The sequence below is a fragment of the Temnothorax longispinosus genome, chromosome 6, assembly GCF_030848805.1.
Source record: "Temnothorax longispinosus isolate EJ_2023e chromosome 6, Tlon_JGU_v1, whole genome shotgun sequence".
Classification (NCBI taxonomy): domain Eukaryota; kingdom Metazoa; phylum Arthropoda; class Insecta; order Hymenoptera; family Formicidae; genus Temnothorax; species Temnothorax longispinosus.
In genome coordinates this window covers 8,871,727-8,894,736 of record NC_092363.1, presented here as the reverse complement: position 1 = coordinate 8,894,736, position 23,010 = coordinate 8,871,727, and the positions used below count along the sequence as shown (strand labels likewise).

General features: G+C 36.3%; 2 protein-coding genes across 4 annotated transcripts in view; both read left to right on the top strand.

Annotated features, from left to right (window-relative positions):
- The first annotated feature begins 2,878 nt into the window (after positions 1 to 2,878).
- On the top strand, positions 2,879 to 12,462 carry Mcad (Medium-chain acyl-CoA dehydrogenase). Its single transcript, XM_071780743.1, has 10 exons — positions 2,879 to 3,294; positions 3,487 to 3,565; positions 10,310 to 10,477; positions 10,614 to 10,714; positions 10,940 to 11,020; positions 11,088 to 11,218; positions 11,303 to 11,411; positions 11,510 to 11,650; positions 11,738 to 12,013; positions 12,147 to 12,462. The coding sequence occupies exons 1-10, from the start codon at positions 3,280 to 3,282 to the stop codon at positions 12,297 to 12,299; spliced, it is 1,254 nt and encodes a 417-aa protein (XP_071636844.1). The 5' UTR covers positions 2,879 to 3,279; the 3' UTR covers positions 12,300 to 12,462.
- Positions 12,463 to 13,446: 984 nt separating this feature from the next.
- LOC139814476 (uncharacterized) overlaps positions 13,447 to 23,010 on the top strand; it is a 172,820-nt gene continuing 163,256 nt past the window's right edge. Inside the window, exons 1-2 of one of the 3 annotated variants that reach the window (XM_071780749.1) lie at positions 13,447 to 16,033; positions 17,225 to 17,521. In XM_071780749.1, the coding sequence (XP_071636850.1) occupies positions 15,706 to 16,033; positions 17,225 to 17,373 (477 nt within the window). In that variant the 5' untranslated portion in view covers positions 13,447 to 15,705 and the 3' untranslated portion in view covers positions 17,374 to 17,521. Of the gene's footprint in view, positions 16,034 to 17,104; positions 17,197 to 17,224; positions 17,522 to 23,010 lie in introns of those variants that run through there. The other 2 variants (XM_071780750.1, XM_071780751.1) reach the window with 2 other exon arrangements.

Here is a 23,010-nt window from a genome sequence, read left to right as displayed (position 1 = left end):
GTTAGTTCTAAGCGTTAGACAAACAACAAAAAATAGTAGGAGCGAATACACGCGTCGGAAGGCACCCTTACACACGATAAACTTCCCTTCAGACGACTAAAAAAATTCTTGCGTCTCTAAAACCGATTTGTTCCATTTCTCCTTTGGCACAGAGCAACTTCTAAATGCCACACACAAATTACATAAGAGACCGAACCGATACACCTTGCGAAAGACACCCTTATACTAAAAAAACCTACCTCCGGACCACTTTAAATATTCTGGCTACGCCGAAAATGATTTGTTCCATTTCTCCTTTGGCACAGAGCAACTTCTAAGTGCCACACACAAAGTACATAAGAGACCGAACCGATACACCCTGCGGAAGACACCCTTATGCTCAAGAAACTTACCCCCGGACTACTTTAAATATTCTGGCTACGTCGAAAATGATTTGTTCTATTTCTCCTTTGGCACAGAGCAACTTCTAAGTGCCACACACAAAGTACATAAGAGACCGAACCGATACACCTTGCGGAAGACACCCTTATGCTCAAAAAACTTACCCCCGGACCACTTGATTTAGAGATGCAAGAATTTTTTTAGTGATCTGAAGATTAGTTTATCGTGTGTAAGGGTGCCTTCCGACGCGTGTATTCGCTCCTACTATTTTTTGTTGTTTGTCTGACGCTTAGAACTAACTCTGTGCGAAAGGGGAAATGGAACAAATTGGTTTTAGAGACGCAAGAATTTTTTTAGTGGTCTGAAGGGTAGTTTATCGTGTGTAATGGTGCTTTCCGACGCGTGTATTCGCTCCTACTATTTTTTGTTGTTTGTCTGACGCTTAGAACTAACTCTGTGCGAAAGGGGAAATGGAACAAATCGGTTTTAAAAAATCGCTCCAGGAACGTTCCAAACTTCAACCAGCTAAAATGGTTGCTGTTGGAGGAGATACTTTCGACAAAGCTATCAAAAGAATTTTGTCGGTAATTATGACTGATGAGTTGGCAGGCAAATGTACTTGGATCATCAGAAAAGCTGGCAAGACCAAGATTTCAAATTGCAATTTTCCTAAAATAATAAGTGGTGAGTCACCCATTTTTTTATTTTTAAATAATTTTTTAACTTTATATACATATCTACAATTATATTTTATTTATATAAATTTTATTTTTAGTTTACATCACCAAAAAATATGGCATTACTGATGAAATAGTAAAAAAGCGGATACAACTTTGGCTGCAAAAATATGGTGACCGCATAAAGCTTAAAGAAGAACAAGCTCGAAAGGATGAAGAACATCGCCAAAAAGAAATTGAGGAAGAACGACGATTATTTAACCAAGCATAATCAAGTTAAAAAAAGAATAACCAAATTAATAGTTCATATATTAACAAAGTACAAAGATCTAGATCATTAGATAATATAATATTTTAAGTTGCAATTTTGTACTTCTATCAATGGGCGCATTCAGAAGTATAATCGCTCACTGGGCTCTTGCATCGAATTGACGTAAATTTTTAGTTTTAAAGGAATGAGCGGTTGTGCTTCTGAACGCGACCAATGTTACTTCACTGTCAAAATGTGATATGCAATAATTAATCGTAAGACTTTTACGTAATTATTTTATTAAAACGTTCTGTTTATAAACAAGTTCTTTTAAATTTTAGATTCTATAAAATTAATGTATTCACTTATAATGACTGTTTATTTTTGCTAATAAACAAGAGTTGAATAAATCAGGAAGAAATGCGACAGAATTGGATTTACTAATTGTTTAAAACAGAATACATTTTTCTGTTTTATACAATTTTTTATTCTAATTCTGTTTCATTTCTTCCTGTTTTATTCGATTTTTTTTTAAAATTATAAAAATTAATTGAACCTAACCCTAACCTAACCTATGAAGGACAACCTACGAAAGACAACCTATAGAGGTCTCTTTTAGTTCTCTTAATGTTGACTTTTAGATAACTTTCGAAAGAGGTTTCAAAAATCAAAAGTGCTCATTAGAATATCTGAAAGACCACTTTTGAGATGGACATATTGGACATCTTTTAGTTACACTTAAAGTCCTCTTTTGGATATTTTGAAAGACATCTTTTATCTTTCAAAAGTAATCTTAAAGAGCACTTAAAGAGGACCTTTTGTTTACTGGGTGGGTTCTACAATCAGTTCGTATGTCGGAGTCAGATGTCGGAACGCAGCCGATGATCCAATGAGATAATTTCTTTTTCAAAACCAAATTTTTCTCATTGGACTATCGGTTGCATTCCGACATCCGACTCCAACATACGACCGATTGTAGACCGGCCCTTAGGGCCGGTCTACAATGAGCACGTTTAGCAGACCAAACCGCTGAGTAGCAGTCGAACGTGATTGGCTCTTACTTTTAGAACCAACTAATCAACGTAGAGTGTTGATAAGACGAACTCAACAGTTGTGTCTGCTGAACGCGGCTAATGGGTGTCATAAAACTGTCGTAAGTCGTTAGTCGTAAGAAATTGACCAATCACAGTCAAATTTGAGGAGAATAATCAACTAATGATTGGTCAATTTCTTACGACTCATGACTTACGACAGTTACATCCATTGTAGACCGGCCCTTATAGGGTAATTGGTCAACTTCTTATGCTAGGTCTACAATGCGAGTCGTAAAGTCGTGAGTCGTAAGAATAATTGACCAATCACAATCGAATTTGAGGAGAATAATCGACTGTGACTGGTCAATTCTTACGACTCACAACTTTACGACTCTGTAGACCTAGTATAAGATGCTAATACGGCTCTGTGATTGGTTAATAACATCTTAAGATTGTACTTAAGATGGTCTTAAATATAAGAACCGACTATGAATACCGGCCTATGTCTTCCTTAGTCTATGCTATAAGGTCTATGACCAAAAGATACATACATACAATCGATACTTTTTTACTTTGAGAAGAAAAAAAATTTGTATTCGCTTTCGTCTGCTTTCGTATAGCCGTATCGAGTCCGTCTCAGGAATCGGATGCCAAATAAAAAGAAGAAGAAGAAGTAGAAGAAGTCTACTTTCGTCATTCCGGCCTAGATTCGATGATCCATTTGTCCCAACCTTTCCTCTTCCTCTTGTTGGACTTTGTACTTTAAACCTGTATAAACTCGAGACAAACATCCCTACTCTTTATCTTGATATTATTTCTTGACAGTTTTCGCACTGTCATCGATTCCTGCCACATCGCCGTAAAGTAAAAACAACAGGCGGACGTATTACCGTTTTTCAATTCCGTTTTAATAATACTTTAAAAAAGCATTGACACAATGATGCTCAGGAAGGTAAGTGACAAAAAAATCGCTTTATTCATTTGACTATTGAAATCGCACGTTGTACGATTTATTGAACTTTTTTACATTTTGTACATCTTGTATCTTCTATTCATAATTGGAAAATAATAACTGACGTAGTGTAATGATTCGAGTTAATTATTCGTGTGTTGACACATATATCTTGAAATTAATTTCTTTCAGGTATTTAACCCAACAATGTATCCAAAAGTGATGCGATCCTTTTCAGCAGCTACGGAATCTGCTCCAGGACTTACTTTTGGTTAGTATATTTATAGTATCTTAGCAAATATGTATGTAGAGAGTATATATAGCCATAGACACAAAATTATTAGGCACCCTTGTTTCTTCTGAATATCTTGGAATGAGTGAGCTTTCTATTTATATAAGTATTGTTTTTGCCCTAGGCTTTTTTGTCTGTGAAGCAGTGAACAGACAAAAAATCTAGTAATTGCTTTGTGAAATGGAAATAATTGTGCCCGTATTAATCAAAATCGAAATACGAAGTGAACAGTTTTCTGAATAGTATTGCTGTTCCCCTAAAAGAGATAATACTTTGTACCTCAATTGTTTGAACTATTCACAAGGCCAATAGGATGAAAACAACAAAAAGCTATACGCTCATTCAGTTTCAAGATATTGAGAAGAAAAAGGATGCCTAATAATTTTGTCAGTGGCTGTATATGAAGTTACCCAGTAAGCAAAATATTAGCAGTATATCGACAGATTAGTAACAGATTTAATGAAAATATATCAGCAGAGTAACATCAATTGTGTCCGCGCTCAGCTTATGTTCTGTCAGCAGAGTCTGCTAACATAATCAGACAACACATTGGCAGCAGAAACCGTGCAGACAGAGCCTATTGACAGGCAATGCGAGAAGGTTCTATCGCATTTCTGACAATAGTTTGACAACATTTCTAATAGAGCAGCTTTTGTATGAAATTTTGTTACCTTTCTGACATCAAAATTTTATTAGGCTCTGCTCATAATCTGTCCGCGCAGGTTTAGCTATCTGAGTATTTAGACAAATAATTAAGAATTAAATACGATCTTAAAGAGATGACAGAGATCCGTGCAAATATATATAGTCCAGTCAAAATACGATTGGACCTAGAAAAAATTGCAACACAAGGTTTTATGACGTGATTGTGTTCAGAAAAATATACTGAACAACATATTCAAATTCCGCCATTTTCCGCTATCCCTAAGTATGTTTTTTATTAACAATTTATAAACAAATTCGTTTATCTCCACAAATACGAAGAATTTCGAAATTTTTGTAGAGATCAAAGTTGTAGAGCAGACAAATATCTACAAAAAATGTTTCTATGAGTTTTTCGAAATATTTCATATTATTTGAGATATTTGCAACGGAAGCTCAAAACATTATAGCGCTGCGCGCTTACGGCCAACATTAGCCAGATAAATTAGCATCTGTTTCCAGGGTGGCCACAAGGAGGCTGTTGGATCGATTGTCACCCCATTTTTTGTTTTTTTATTGTTTTTGTTTTTAATATTTTTAAATTTTTGTTTTTAATTTTTAATTTTTTTTTTAATTTTTTCGTTTTTGGTTTTTTGTTAAATAATTAATAATTTTCTGTGTCTTCCTGTAACCCCGAATTAACGCAACTTACCCCCATACATTCTGTACATGCTATTGTACACGGTAATCTATTTTTTCTGCAAGTACATCTTAAACTTTGACAGCCTTTCTTGCAATTACAACGGATAACTTTAAGAATTTCATCTGGAGCTGGTTTACTATCCGTTGTAATCGGTATTAATTTGTTGCCATCACAGCTCCATCCCTAATTTTCTGCTTTTAATTCCGAAGACTTCAATTTCCATATCATTATTTGATAATAAACTCGGAAATAGTGGAATTTCGCCAATGCTGGAGTAGAGGGTAACCTTTCAGGCGACACGAAGCAAGTCGATGTGGTTATTTTCGAGAGAATGCGATACGACATCTTCGATTTATGGCGTGGGAAAGCAAGTAGGACTTTCTCTTATTTACTCTAATAATAATTTCCGAGAATGTGCAAAAGTATTTTCAATGCCAAAAGTATCTACACAGAATCTTATAAATGCTGGAGACCATGCAAGCGCTCTTATCCATTTATAAAGCCAAAGAGGGAGAAACTTTAATTTCTTTACGGCTCAGAATGTTTCTCTCGAAAATAACCACATCGACTTGCTTCGTGTCGCCTGAAAGGTTACCCCCTACTCCAGCATCGGCGAAATTCCACTATTTCCGAGTTTATTATCAAATAATAATATAAAAATCGAAGTCTTCGGAATTAAAAGCAGAAAATTGGGGATAGAGCTGTGATGGCAACAAATTAATACCGATTACAACGGACAGTAAACCAGCTCCAGATAAAATTCTTAAAGTTATCCGTTGTAATTGCAAGAAAGGCTGTCAAAGTTTAAGATGTACTTGCAGAAAAAATAGATTACCGTGTACAACAGCATGTACAGAATGTATGGGGGTAAGTTGCGTTAATTCGGGGTTACAGGAAGACACAGAAAATTATTAATTATTTAACAAAAAACCAAAAACAAAAAAATTTTAAAAAAATTTAAAAATTAAAAACAAAAATTTAAAAATATTAAAAACAAAAACAAAATAAAAAAAACAAAAAAATGGGGTGACAATTGATCCAACAGCCTCCTTGTGGCCACCCTGGAAACAGATGCTAATTTATCTGGCTAATGTTGGCCGTAAGCGCGCAGCGCTATAATGTTTTGAGCTTCCGTTGCAAATATCTCAAATAATATGAAATATTTCGAAAAACTCATAGAAACATTTTTTGTACATATTTGTCTGCTCTACAACTTTGATCTCTGCAAAAATTTCGAAATTCTTTGTATTTGTGGAGATAAACGAATTTGTTTATAAATTGTTAATAAAAAACATACTTAGGGATAGCGGGAAATGGCGGAATTTGAATATGTTGTTCAGTATATTTTTCTGAACACAATCACGTCATAAAACCTTGTGTTGCAATTTTTTCTAGGTACCCCCCCTTTTTTTCGTATTTTGACTGGACTAATATATATATATATATATATATTTGTAGAAATATTCACTTATGTAACTACGATTATAAATAAACACATTTCGAATAAGTAAAATAAATTGAATTAAATACATCAGGAAACAGAAAAGTATAATTTCGTTATTTGATTACTGTTTCGCATTGTTTGTTCATCCTTTTGTAAACAAGTTTATGCAAAGTTATTTAATTTCTTTAGTAAGATAAATTTAAATGTGTAGTACACATTTCTATCTATATATATATAAAAGAATGTCTGTATGTCTGTTCTTTATACACTCTTAAACTATTTGACTGAATTTTTACCAAAAGTATATAAAATAGGGGTAGAATTTTCCGGGGAGTGTTATAGAGTGTATAGTTTTTCGTTACCGATTTTTTTGGAAATCGGTTACGAAATTTTTCAAATTTTTTGGGAATTAATTAAGTGAATCTTAAAGAATTGTATACGACGGAATTGAACTTCAGTCGATAAAAAAGTGATATTTTTTAATTTATAGCATTTTTGTGGATTGGTGTGTATGTATGTTTGCTTAACTACTCATTCGTTAGTGGACCAAATTTTATCAGCCATTGCCTGATAAAGGAATTATTTTCGATTAAAGATATTAAAACACAAATGAAGTCGTTTGAAGAAAAACGACTCCCGGGCGAAGCCCGGGTAACCAGCTAGTGTTGAATAAAATATACAGGTTAAAAAAGGTTGTACCAAATTTTAGGAGTATGTAGTACTCGAAAACAAATCGAAAAGTCTTAATAAACATTACTCCAAAAACCATTTATTTCCGTGTTATAAAGCATTCGATGTATTATATATCTGTTCGTTTCACGAGTAGGTATACATTGTCCCAGGTAGCATACCTATGTTAAAACGACGTCAAAAACTGGTCATTACTGGTCCAATGATGTTAGATGACCAAATAATATCGAATTTAAAACGTTATTTTATGACGTCTTAATGACGTTATATTATATCAAGATTTTTAAGTCATTTTTTAAAATAAATTTTTTGTAAGATAATTGAAAAATATAAGAATGTCAACAGTTGTTACATTACTTTGTATTACAAAATTAACTTTTCATAAATATCTGTATATATAAATTATACATTATTATATTGTTTTATAAAAGTATTTAGCGTGCTTTTAACATCTCTATGTAGGTTATATGACACTTGTTTCAAAAAATACCTTAATCTTTTAGATCTTTTACGAATTTTAAGTCCAATAAATCACAAATTTTTTCGAATTTTTAATCATGTAAACCATTAATCCTTACGGATCTTAAGCAGGAAAAGCCTCTTATCGAGCCATATATTGTACGAAGGCTGGACTCGGACTCGAACCACAGAACTTGGTGTCACTAATAATCATTCGCGAAACCCCTGAGCCACGCGTCATCCTAATTGTATTATTATATTAAAATATTTACTGGTTATATGTAAGTGTCGGGTCATCCGATAGAGATGGCATCCAATAGGATCCGTTTCTCGTATTTAAAATATGACGAACGGTGGTAAGAACGATATATAAATGACGGAACTGCACAACTTGTATTAATTTATGCTGCTCGTGTGTGTTCAGTGGTAACACGTTCTCATTTAAAGGGTTTGCAAATCACAAAATAAATTCTTACACCTAATTCTCGGCATGCCATATGACATTCCTATATTCCAAACTACATTCCAATGCTAAAATTGAATACATTGATGAGGTAATTGCTCGACAACTTACTAATGCTCATAAGCATGAATACTAATCCGCTGATTAGCTGATGTATTGGCAATTATAACATTGATGATATTCCTATGAAAATTAAATGCCGCTTGCCTAAGCATTTTTTGCCTATTATCTCTGAATAAATTTCCTTTTTCCTTTTTTTTGTTTTAAGCTAAATGGGTTTTTTGCAAATTTTCCCACCTATTTCACTCTGAAATAAAACTTCCAATTTTTAAAAATTTATTATTACTCTCGGTATGTTAAATATGAAATAAACCTGGAATTTTTGAACATATTCGATCTTCAATGAGAAAATGTGCCAGATTGTGTGTTGAAATGAACGAAGAGCATATCAAATATCTGCTGTAAAAAATGCTTTATAACTCGGAAATTAATTTTTTGAGTAATGGCTTACTAATTGTAAGACTTTTCGGTTTGTTTTCATGAGTAGGGGAGACCGAGGCTAGTTGGTATATGGGGCAAGTTGGTGCACGGTAATTATTATAAAAGTGACAAAAGATAATACTGCATAAAAAATATAGTATTTCCGCAAAAACATTGCGATAATGTTTCAAGTTTCAAGTAGTTATTTTAGCTGAGTATCGTATTTTCACAAACAAAAAATATTTTTAGTTTTGTATAGCCAAAAATAACATAAATCAGTAATATATTAAATGTTATATTTATAAATCTGGCCATATCATAATTCTAATTGTGTCTTTAAAATCTTTACTTTAAACGTAAGTAATAACTTCCAGTTATGTTAAGTTCTTAAAACATTTTTTTGTTTAAACAATAATCAAAAAATCTAAATATGGTAGGTCGGGGCTGGTTGTGACGAGGTAGATTGTTACAGCTTTCTACTTACAATTTCGACCAGCTCCGTCAAGTTAACTCATAACCTCGGCATAACAGCGGCAGATATTTTAATCTTATGTAAGATTTCATTGTTAACGTTTCTTATTACGTATCAGAACCAGTCAATACAGAATATCAGTTACATTATATCTATATTATAATTTTGCACTCAACAATGTAAATGTAATATAACACATATTGTTACATGTTGTTATTTCTCTTTATTAAATATATTATACTTTGAAAACTGGATCTTTCACATCCAGTACTGTAACAACTTACCCCGTATATGAGGCTGGTTGGTGCAAATGTCGTCACCTTATAATTATTATTGGTGCAATAAAATTATACTATTTAGTTAAAAAAATAATTTTTGTATTGTATAAGCATGCGACTATTGAAAAATTCTTTTGCGGCTTGTATTCCATTTATTAGTTACGTGTAAAAAAATTTTCAAAAGAAATTGTACCAACTCGCCCCGGTCTCCCCTACTACATACTCCTAAAATTTGGTACCACTTTTTTAACACTATGCATTTTTTATTGACATATATCTATTATTACTATGAAAAGTTTTCTCATACTTGAAAAAATTTTTTATAGATCTGTAAAAAAATGGTATATACATGTATCTTAAATAGATTTTTTTATATCAGTGATTGAAAATATAAATCTCGTACTAAGTTCAATTTTTGCAAGGAGCTTTGTTATTACATATAAAAATATTTATTTTTATATATCAAATAAAAATAAGAGTTATAGTTACAAATAATGACTACGTTTATACAACCCGATTTACGCTGAAGTTATAACATCAATATTATAACTATCAACTACTAACGTTAAATGCCATGTAAACGCTCTTTTACGACGAAGTCACTACATCAATGTAATAACGCTCAATGTAAACGCTCAATGTAAACGCTCTTTTACGACGAAGTCACTACATCAATGTAATAACTTCGTTGTAAAAGAGCGTTTACACAACATTTAACGTCAGTAGTTATAACTTCAGCGTAAATCGGGCCGTGTAAACGTAGTCAATTTTATAATAATATGTATCATATTTAATTTAATAACCCAGAAAATATGAAACATGCAACTTATACATGCAATTTCCTACTCAACAATGTAAATGCAATATAGCACACGTATCATATCGCATGTTACTTGGTGTTGCTGGAAAAATGTCTCCGAGTTATATCCATATTTTTCCGTAACTCTATGTTTGACTAAGTATCGTAAATATCGTAACATGAAAATATTTTTACAGTTATGTGCAAAACACTGAAATTTTACGCATATTTGCATATTACACATATTATCTCATTTTAAAAACAATTATTATCATCTCATTGCATTATTTTAGAACTATCTGATACTCAGAAAGAGATGCAAGAACTAGCGCGGAAGTTTACCAAGGAAGAAATTATCCCAGTAGCTGCAGAGTATGATAGAACTGGGAAATATCCATGGGGCATTATTAAAAAGGCATGGAGTATTGGTCTTCTAAATAAACACATTCCACAACATTGCGGTATGCTTTATTTATGCAGTGTATTAGAATTTTATTATTATACGTATCTTATATACAAACTAATATTATAATATATTGCTAGAATATTGTTGATGCAAAAATAAGAGAGATTGATAATAATTATAACTTATTCTAGGTGGTATGGAAGCGAGTATTTTTGATGCATGCTTGGTTGCGGAAGAATTGGCTTATGGTTGCACGGGGATAGCAACTGCAATAGAAGGCACAGGTCTTGGAGTAAGTTTTATCACGAACAGTCTCTCGCTCGTGTATGACATACGTGTATGACATAAAATTCTAACGATAGTTCTTTCAGCAAATTAAATATTAATTTTTCTTCGATTTAATTAATTTTTTTGAGATTATATATTTTAATTTATTTATTTAATGTAATAACTATATATGTATATAATGTAATAACTATTATATCTATATTTATAAAAATTCTTTTTTTATTTACAGCAAACTCCAGTTATCGTAGCTGGAACAAAAGAACAGCAAAATAAATATCTTGGGAGACTTTTAGAAGAGCCACATGTTGCGGTAAATTTGAAATTAAACTTATATATTATCTAAAATTAATGTTATATAAATGAGATATTATTTATAGGCATATTGTGTTACTGAACCTAGTGCAGGCTCTGATGTAGCAGGTATTAAAACTAAAGCTGAGAAGAAAGGAAAAGAGTGGATACTTAACGGCACTAAGATGTGGATTACAAATGGTGGTGTTGCCAACTGGTATGTTAACATACTGCAATATATAGTGTGAACTTCTGAAGAGTATTATTTTGTATTTTTAATATAATTTCTTATAATATGTAGGTATTTTGTTCTGGCGAGAACAAATCCAGATCCAAAGGCCCCGGCTAATAAAGCTTTTACAGGCTTTATTGTGGAACGCGATAGTGAAGGCTTAACTCTCGGTCGTAAGGTAATTCTTGACAGTTTTTTGTCATCATCCTATTAAATGTTATTTTGAATTTTTACTGATCTGTACTAACACTACTAACCATCTTTTCATGTCTTAAGGAGATTAATATGGGACAAAGAGCAAGCGACACACGAATGATAACATTTGAAGATGTTCATGTTCCCGAAGAGAATGTATTGCTTGGAGAAGGGCAAGGTTTTAAGATAGCTATGAAAACTTTTACTAGGACACGTTCTCCGGTAATGTTTCTATCCATTAGATCCATCTATTAGATGCTGAATAAGTTTAGTGTAAGATTTATACGTATCTTCACATTTATATTACAGGTTGCAGCAGCGTCAACTGGTTTAGCTCAGAGAGCTCTGGACGAAGCAACGAAATATGCATTAGAACGTAAAACGTTTGGTAGACCGATAGCAGAACATCAAGCAATAGCTTTCATGTTAGCTGATATGGCTATTGGTGTTGAGACTTCTAGACTAGCATGGATGAAAGCAGCTTGGGCTGCTGATAAAGAATTACCGAATGCTACAACACTCGCCAGTATTGCAAAATGTTATGGTGCTGATGTAGCTAATAAATGTGCTACAGACGCTGTACAGGTGATGTGCAATACAATAATTAACAAATTAACAAATGATTTTTCTATTAAGCTATACGATTAGTAAAAGAACATTTTGTTCTTCAAGTACACATTTTTCTTACAATTTATCGTACATGTCAATTTATTTATAGGTTTTCGGTGGTGCGGGTTTCAATTCCGAATATCCAGTGGAAAAGCTTATGCGAGATGCCAAAATTTATCAGATATATGAAGGTACTGCACAGATTCAAAGGCTGATTATATCGCGCGCTCTGTTTGATGAAGCTAAACAAAAGAGCAATTAAATAACCGTATGTCGGAATTGAATTGTATCATAAAAATTATTTTTATATTGAGGTATTTTTATGTAGCTTATGTGTATTCTTATAAGCTACAAGATAATAGAAAAATACAAAAAGATTTATATATACATTTAACAATAAACATACAATGTTTATATTCTTAGAATATATTTGTACATTATATTATACATGAATATAATATAAACGTTGGCATTTTTATACTTATTTGATATTGTAAATATATATATATATATATATATATATATATATATATATATATATATATAAAATACAATTTGTACGCGTTGTGAATATTTTATGTAAATGTTTATGAGGATGAAATCATAAAATTCTCGGCTTAATTCAGAAAAATACAATAAAAATTATTTCAATCGAAAACGTAGTAAATATAAAAATTGATGAAGGATTGAAAAAAGCAGATCATTATTAGAGACGTTAGAAAGCTAAAATTTCAATTTTTGATGTATTCAATGTAAATGTCTAATTTTTTACTTATTTACATTTCTATAATTTAATTCGTGAAAATACATGATTTTCAATCATTTGTATTTAAAGAAAAAAAAGTTTTCTAAGAAAACCTTCGAAAAGGTAACAATTAACGAAAAGTTTCCTTTCATCTCCAAACTCTCGGTAATCTCGCAACGTGAATCTTTAATGCGCACCGATTTCAACACGTTTGTATATTTCTCTATCGACGAGACGACGAAAAGAAATCGAGAAAACGCGAGCTGACGATGTCTCTCTGAACTCTGAATCGAAGGATCGGCAGTCCCGCGCGTTTTCGTGAGCGACTTTAGAGCCACCGATCAAACTCTGATTAACTTAATTGTTGATTAAAGGGTTGCCAATATGACAAAATAATTAGTGTGACCATCTCTATTTCTGACGATATAATAATCGTTCTAACCCAATCTTTCGTTATATATCTTTCTTTTCTACAATACACAAAAAGATATGTAACATAAGATTGGGTTAGGATAATTATATCGCCAGAAATACAAAATAGTCACACTAATTATTTTGTTATGTTGGCAACCCTTTAATCAACGATTAAATTAATCGGAGTTTGGTCGAAGTGGCCCTTTAACCAATAGTATTGGTCAATACTGCTAACTTTAAAACCGTCGGTTAAGCTAACCATGGTTAGTGAAATTGGCCCTTAAAGGGGTCTATTCTGTAAACGTTAACTTTGCGCATATATGTACAATATAGAAAAGTTGCGCAAAGCGCGTAACGATATCATTAATAACGTTTACAGAATAGGCCCCTTAGGCCGTTTTGAAACGGGCGCGCTTTCGCGATAGACGGCGCTGGCCGTGCTGTGAACGGGGAGTGCGTTAGTCAAGTGCATTGTTCATTGAAAACGTATTACGGCCGTATTATGTCCGGCGGACCGTAGCCTTTTTCACGCGGTTTTACTCGGTGAAGTCGCGCGTGACGAGTTATGCAACGTGCGCCGCGTAAGGGCGGCCCGCGTCGGGCAATCGGACACCGCGGCAGCTGACCTACTTAGAGCTCGGCTTATCATCGTCGTACTCCGTACTCCGCCGACTCCGCGACGCGGCGGCTGGCGGCGGCGAATCAAGCCGCCGACGTGCGCGAGAGAGGAGAGGTTCGTGACGGATCCCCCGCGTGGCTCGCGCGAGCGGCCGAAAAAGCCGACGCCGCCGGCGCGGCGGCGGTGGCACAGGTCGTCCCGCCGGTCCCGCAGCGCCAGGGCGTAGGGTGGTAGCGGGGAGGGGGACGGGCATCTTTTGGAAATTGCGTCTTTCCACCCGCGACGGAGCTCTCGCCGATGGGGCGCAGTGCCGTAACCGGCGCGCGATGGCGCCCGGAACGAGGGTACCGGGTCTGCCCTAGCTAACCGAGGCGGCGTGTAACGGGTTCGTTCATCGAGTCCTCTTTCTCCGTTTCTCGCCCTCTTCTTGATCTCCTTTCGTTTCCGTCCTATCGCGGAAACGACGGCGCGTTGTCACGCGAATACCGTTTTCCCTTTCGTTCGATATACATGCGCGGCATAATAAGAGGATCGAGAGGCGCGCGAAGAAGAGAAATGCGATTCGAACTGACTGAACGGCGATGCGAATCGGAGCGACGCGCGCGCGCGCGCACGCTTTAGTTTAGCCCGGTCGAGGATCATCGCGCTCACATGATCTCTGACTCTGATCCTCGAGTTTCGCTACAAATGACAATCTTCAGACTCTTCAGAGTAATCTCTGCGTAAACTTACGGCACTGAGGTACTCGCTTCCCGCTATCACGCGAGCTGAAATTTCGAGCTTCCGAGATGTTGATTCGTGGGTCATTCCGTTGTCATCGGAAAGAAAGAAGGCAGGCAAGAAAGATCGGCGTGCCGAAAGAAAAATGCGACCGTGTGGCGGGCGGCGCGGCCGCTACGGTCCTGACGGCTCTCGCGACTGTCAGCGAGCGACAGTGCGCCGGACGCTCGCTTGACTCAGGGAGTGCCCGTGCCCGATGTAAAGTGTAAGTGAAGTGGCCTACAGACCTACATTTGTCTAACGTTCCATTTTTTCACGGGCCGACGGGAACGGAAGGTTAACGAATATCGCGCGCGTTACCCGTTCGCTCTTTTCCACGGTGAAGCGTGGCGTGTGCGGGTGTCTACGATGCCGCCGTCCCGTGATATACCGACGTTCGACTGACAAGACGGACGGAAGAGAGATACCGAGAGAGATAGGTAGATAAAGCAGACGAGGACGGAGTGAGCGGCCGGAGCGAGCGAGCGAGTTAAACCGTGGCGGTGGTGCAGTTTCGGTACGCTCTCGGACACGGCGCTCTGACTGGCGCGCGCGGGGCGCGTAATCGTAAAAAGAGACGGTAGAGACAGACAGAGAGACAGAGAGAGAGAGAGAGAGAGAGAGCGAAGGAGGGAGACAACTCGTGACGCGTGCGCGAGAGTGACGGAGAAGCGGGAGAAGAGTGGCAGAAACGTGAGAGGGAGCGAAAGGGAACGATAGGAGAGCGCACGAGAGGGAAAGCGAGTAAACGAGACGTTGGGAGGGAGGGAGGGAAAGAGTAAGAGTGAGAGGAAGGGAGGGAAAGAGTAAGAGTGAGTGTGTGTGTGTGTGTGTGAGAGAGAGAGAGAGAGCGTGCGTGCGTGCGTGGAAATAGAGGTACGGGAACGGAGCGCGCGCTACCGCGAGACAGAATCGCGAGAGAAAGAAAAAGAGAGAGAAAGGAAGAGAGAGAGAGAGAAACCGAAACCGAAAGAGAACACGTAAAAGAGTGTAGGTGTTCTTCCGAGGAGAAGTGCGAGCGCTCGCGGGAACAACGTGCGGGAGAGGTGGAGGGAATCCTGTCTGTCCGTTTGTCTTGCCTGTCCGTTTGTCTGTCTGTCCGTCTATCCGCCGGGACACGCGAGGCCCGGAATGGCTGCAAGGACAGGGGACGGCGGGGGTGAGACACCCGCGACGGTCCTCGACGATAATGCCGGCGGCATCGTGACGACGGCGGGCCCCCTCGCGGAATCGTCCACGTCGTCTTCGTCCTCCTCCTCCGCCTCCGCCGCCGCAGCCGTGGTGCCAACGGTGATCCTGACGGAGAGTACCGCTACGAGCGCCGGTAGACTGCCCTTGACGGGATCGCAACAACAGAGCAACCTGCATCAAGTGCATCAGCAGCAGCAGCAACAACAACAACAACAGTCGCGACAGAGAGTCAACCTAATCGCCGACGTAGTCGTCAATGATGTCGCAGGTAACCTCAATGACTCTCGCTCTTAGAGCCTTTGTTGTCGCTAATGTACCGCTTGCCAATCCCTTCCTCCCCTCCTCTTTTCTCTTTCTCTCTCCCGGCTTCGCTCTCGCGTCTTCCTTGTCACACTCACGCTTCTCATCTCTCTTTCCACCCGGTGCTCATTCCGTCTCTCCTATCTTTTTCCCCCTTCTCCATCTGCACCTCCTCCACTTCCTCCTCTTCCTTGTGTTTTGGATCCTCTGTCGTCTGTTACATCGGGCGCGCGTGCATTGGTACCGCGAGAATTCTTGAGTCATTTCCGAATTTGCACAGAACTCTTTTCATTCTCATCGAATAAGTCACGGAGAAGCCGGACTTAGATATCTTTTCTTTCCCTCTAGAATTGAAGGTATCCAGGACAAGAAATAGGACGCTCGATAGATTATTTCGATTAGAAAAGATTAAATTCGCAATTAAATGCAATTTGTTTAATGCGTTTGCCATGCACTCGCGCGCGATTTGATTCCCGCCTGAGTGCGTCTGATCGCGATCACGTGGACCACGTTCGCGGGGAGCCGCGTAGAGACAACGGCCCCGCGTTCCTGATTTAGTGCCGACTCGCGTAGCGTTGTGTAGTGGCGCAACAGGCGTTTCGGAGCGAAATTCCGAAGCTGAGTCGCGCGCGAAGTCTCCTCTCCATCCGTTCGTCCGTCATCGTCTCGAATTTAGAACAGACAGCCTTCAAGCAGCTTCTTTATGAATGCTGCTGCTTGCAGCACACTCCGACCCTTCGCGGGCAAAATAGCGGTTCGTCAAAACGAGAGTCGGCCGCCTTTATTTACGTCGACGCTGCTGCCCCGCTCCCACTCTCTTCCCCCTTCCTTCCGTCTCTTTTCCTTCTTTTTCTCCTCTCGGCGTCTCAACGCCTTTTCCGTTTCTCTTTCTTCCGTCGCGACGCGAGAAATTGCGAAACGAGTTTTTCTCGAGCAATATCGTGATTAACTTTCCGCAGGTAACTCCTATCCCTCTCTTCCCCTCTTTGTTTTTCTCTTTTATCTTATTACTTCTTCTTTCCGTTGCTCTCTCTTCAAGCACCGCTCCAACTTCTTTCCTCTCTTTCTACGTTTATTCGAGACGTATTCCACGAAGCTCGTTTGTAAAAATATCTGCACGCTTCTACCTGAATAAGACGACTCCACTAAATCATTTAAGCAAAGACAGACTGGGACAAGTGGCAAGCCAGTTCCGACTCATTCAAAATGCAGGTGCTAAACAAAGCGACAAGCGTGAGGAGAAACGGAGTCGATTATTTTTCCACAAATTATCGAAAGAATATTTCTAAAAAAATACCTGAAGTTTGATGATGTTTTTGTCGAATTCATGATAAAATTATCAATAAATTTATCAAACAATGTTTTTGTTTTAATATTTGCCCCATTTTTCCACTTGTCCCAGTTCATCCGTCCATTCATCTACTCATCTCACACCTGTGCTTCATTTCAGCGGAATCTAATTAATAAATTGCGTATTCTTAACCTCTTACTCCGCTGTTGCTCTGTGCTTTTAAAAAGAGTTTGTTACACGTTCTAATTCGATTATATGTAATGAGATCAAAATATTTTCTTCGCGTTAATCTCATCTCTGTCTCTAATATGTGTTATTTTTACCGCTTGCGATTGCGGAACGCGAGTACATTTTGTGTACAAACAGATGCATAAATGAAGAGTCCGGATCCGTGAGATAAGAGCGACATACAACATACGCCATTGTCACATATAAATATCGCCGCATTTAAATGTTGAACGAAATCAACTGACTCGCGAAGACGTGCCGGTTGGCAATCCGTGGTTGAATCTGCTTGCATAAAATTTGCATGCGATTTCGACAAACGAATTAAAGTGGATAATTAGTGTCACGGAGGCGACGTACGAGCGGCCTGTTCCACTTTTCGCGCAGTCCGCTTCCTTTTTTGCGACTGGCGAGCGCAAATCCTCGATTGTTTTCAAATCGCAAAAATGACTCGATTTATTAATGGTATTCGTTGTCTATGTTTATGTAATATCGATACAGCGTTAGCGTTATAAAAGAAAATAACTCGGTCTTTTTTAAAGTGGTTGTCTCGCGAATCGCAATAAACAAGAAAAATTTGAAAATTTAACTATACGTTAATAAATGTGATATCTACACGTTTGTATACAATTTAAAAGTAATTGACTGTTTCGAACGCGAGATACTTAATCGCTATCAAAAATTGCACTTTTTTATATGCATTGCGTACACAAAGCATACAAAAATCTCGTATTTTGAATTTTAATAATTAGAACGAACAATAAGAACGTGATAAAAACGGATATATAGTAGAAAGACACTTTAGGAATACTAGTAAAAAAAAACCCCGAAATTATTGACTGTTTAGTTTTAGAAATACAATAATAAATAGGCCTCGATTTTCATGTAAAGGAGCGATTGGAGGCGAAAAATAAAAGAATAGTCTTTTGTTCTGTGTGTGAGGGACAGAATTATCCAACAGTTTTCAGCCTGTAACTGTAAATATTTTGACGTCGACTTAGAAGTATAAAATTTTGAATTGTACTGTCAGACAACTACCTTAATAAGGTTAAACATAAAATTCACTAATATTTACTCATTTTAAAAATATATTAAATATTATATATTATACGTATTACGTGACACTTCTGTCATTTTCTTAAGCATACTTTCCTTAAGCAAAGAATAATATTGTATTTTCTCACTTTATTAGTAAATAATAGACAACGTTAGACATCCCCAAGAATAGCTATTGAATTTTGTATATAGTGATCTGGAAAACTATCTCAAAATCAATGATTAAAATGTTTTCAATTAGTACGCACGCAGTTAGCGCAAAATTTGTCGAACTGCTTTTACACACTCATCGTAATTCATCGAGCAGATATTTCGGTACTTATGTCGCGCGCTATCATCGATTCCGCAACGCGCAACAAAAAAATTGTTAAGGCTGGATCTACAATGGGTATCGTAAGGTGTGTCGGATGTCGGGAGCAGTCGGAACATATTTGATGGTTCAATCCATGAGAAAAATTTGTTTTCCAAAAAGAAATTCTCTCATTTATTTATAACAATCGGCTGTGTTCCGACATCCGACTCTGACATACTCTGACTTATTATAGAACTTAACGCTTAACTTTCTATCATAATGCGTCGTCGAAGTAATTTATAACCGGAGCGGTAATTGTATGTCTTTCACGTGGCTGACAATGACGTGACACCTGCTGGCTATACGATCGCCGAACCATACCCGGAATTGTTGGCACGCGAGATCGCCGCGCGCTTCCGGTAAACGATGGTAAACATACGATAAACGACAAACACTGAATTGCGAGGCATGCACGTGATCTTGTATTTTGAGATAACTTCACGAAGTTCTAGTACTTATACGCCTTTATCTGAAAATCTCAAAATCTAAAGTTCCTCTAATAAGAGTTACGACAAACCGCTGCCATTTATATAGGTGAAGCAAATAAAGCAAGTAAACTAATTTTTTTAAATATAGATAAATAAATTAAATCCGCTACATTTTCATTCATTGTAACCCTGACAATTGTCAAATTAAATCGACAACTGTTATTATATTATGAGTGTAAATATATAAGTATAGGGATGACGCGTGGCTTCGTGTGAGCGCGGATGATCAGAACCGAAGGATCTTAGGTCCGACCCCAGCCTTTATTCCACATGCAATATACTATATACGTACAGGAAAGAATAAGCCTTTCAGACAGCGGTGTGCATGGGCTTCGGACCATCCCATAGATTAATTAATTAACTATCTGACAAAAAGATATAGAAAGTGTGAAGAAGTAGAAATAATGAAAATCGATTTATTATTTTAAATGCATCGAAATGTTTACGAAACGTAGAAAATAAATCCACAAAATACACGGCATCAACCCGAAAGCGAATTCAAACATTGTTATGAAAGTAGAAATAGAGTAAAAGGAGAAGAAGAAAACACAAAAAATAACTTTATTTTATTTTAGCATGCCAACGGTTTTAATAGTATACACATGTTCCATATTGCTAATTTTAAGATCACAAAACATTGACATTTTCATTAACAAAAGAAAGTTATACCGATCCACCATATGCAATAGGGTAACTCGGGGGAATATGCCATACTTAAGAAAAATATGATTTGTTTTCCTATTTCTCTTTCTTTTTGAGGTATCTTTGCATACTGGTCTTCTTTTTCCTTCTTTTATCTGTTATTTATATATGGTTTTAATGAAATATTTTAATTCTTTACTATTAAAAAGAAAGAAATACAAAAGTGTTGCAAAAGTGGCATATTACCCCCATGTGGGGGTAATATGCCATCATATACAAATATGTATAGTAATTTAACTTTAGAAGAGGATTCTTGTCTAAAAACATGTAAAAGAATATTTTTATTACAATTTCAATAAAACACTAAGAAAATTCTAAAAAGCACGTTGTCATACTGTACTTACCCCATAAAAACTATAATACTGACAGGAAGTAAGTAAAACTTGGGCAAAACGTCAGATATAATATTTTTAACAATTTCATAGTATTTACAACAACGCTCCTAGCTTTGTTAAACATAACGAGTGGCATATTCCCCACACTGGCATATTCCCCCCAGTTACCCTATCTCAACCGATCAGAAGTCATTACACTATGTCGCAACTCTTATTATAGGAATTTTATCAAAATCTAATAATAAACATTTTTTTATCTGTTTAATCAAAATCTGTGAAAAAAAATTATATTTTTCTAATGATAGAGAAATTACATTTGTGCTACTTTTATTTACTCGTAAAAATTATCCGTGTGTTTCCACGACAACTGTTATCCTGTCCTTACAATCTCACACGCTTAACGTGATTATTGTACTTCTGCTGTATCCGAAATGTAACGCTAAAAATAATCAAACTATATAATTGTTCGCTTAAAATAAAAACGGTATTATTTTACGAATATTATATTACCTGAATATGCTCTCACGATTTTCTTATCGAGCAGTCCCGATTGCACGGTGCATCCTTTTTCGGGTGGAGTGAGACGAGTGAGACACAATCGACTGTCACTTGACGAACAGCACGAGTGTCGCTGCCGCGAGACGGGTATCACGATAGATAACGTAATAGGAAGTGACATAAAATTATCAGCAGGAAGTATCGCACGCTGGTTCGCTCCTGTCAATTTGATAATGACGCGCGTGAGATTCCGCCACAGATATTTTGGTCGTAATTTTGCAATTGCCATACACTAAGAACGGCTTAATTTTGATACTGTCAGTCTAATGCTAGCGTAAATCCGTCGTTATTGTTCACTGAATAACCATTAGTGTTGAGAACATCATATGAAATCGATAATAACTAGATAGGGAACAATTCGAACTAATAAGATGCAAGGCGCCAATATGTAGCGATTGGTGGTTATGCGTGCCGGTTTATCAGTATGGGAATTGTATATATTGGAAATTTTACCTTTCTTTATAATTATACATAAATATATCTCATGAAGAGTGCAGAATTCGAAAATTTAAGAATAATCTATAATTTATATTGTGGTTGATCGTATATTCTCCGAAAATACCTTTGAAAAATGGAGAATAATTTGAATAAATAAAATTGACTAATATATGTATGTCGAATCAATTGAATAAATTTTACAATTGAGCAAATTATTAGTTGATTTAATATTCAGAACATGTTTTTAGTCCCGGTTTTTCACTTGAAAGTAAATTTATCTAGTTAGGTCAGATTACTTTTTTTACTTGAAACATTACTTGAAAATTAACTTTCAGGTTAGTTGTTATTGCGTTTTTCAATGTTTTATTTATTGTTGGTTAAGCAATTTGCAGTAAACTTTTACCCATAAAAAAATTTCTAATGTTGGTAAAATAACTCAGAAAAAGACTGCATTTTGCAAAATGCATATCTATTGTGTAATATAAGCACCTATAGTTTACACAAAGTTTATTGTAGATGAATACAATAAATCAAGAATAATGTTGATAATAAAAGTTTTAGTTTTAAAGTTTTGAAAAAAAAACCGTGAAAGTAGAAATTGAGACAATACAAACAAATATAAATTATGGAAAAGAAATCGACATCATCTAATTCATCAAAATTATTCGGTCTATGCCGAAATTTTAGGTTTTCTTATAAATTTTTTATCACTATAAACGTTTACATCAAAATTATCGAATTTCATGTTGATTAATAATACGCACAAAACTCAAATTCTATTTGAAGGGTACAGGGCAAAAACAATTAGTCCATCCGGATTCGAGAAAAACGTAATTTTAAATTTTAAGACATCAGATATCTTAGGAAGCTATTGAAAAAAGTACTGGCGTAGTAAATATCGTAATGCATAGTGTTTAGATTGTATGTTAAACTCTGATGTGTGTGATTCTTCCCCATCATAAGCACGTAGATTATATTATGATCATTTTTCCCCTGTACTCTTCATCATTCACTTATTAAAGATAGGTTATGATCGTCTAGTAAATATAAAACCAGAACTTAATTTATAAATTTTCTGATATTAAAAGTTGCCACTACAAAACTATTAGTTTAGTGATCAACCATGCATTGAAAAACGCAATTTTTATTTTTAATTTTATGTTAAACCTAAACTACAAATTAATCAGAGAATGAAAAGACTGAAACGATCGTATCGACGAATTTTATCGTTATATCAATATGTTGCGTCATTTTGATGAAAGCGATAAGGTAAATCATCAGTTTTCGGAAAATGGAACTGATTCTAGAAGTGTACGCTAATTATGACGGGTTCTCCAATAGTTCCGCTGAAAGCTTATAATTTCTTTGATGAATACAATGCCCAACGGGCGAAAAGTTCACTTTCAAGTTTTTGCTCATTCAGTTTGTTCTTCGTGTATTTTGTGCATAACTGCCGCATGTCGTATTTCGAACCAGTCGGTTTCCTTTACAGTCACGAAA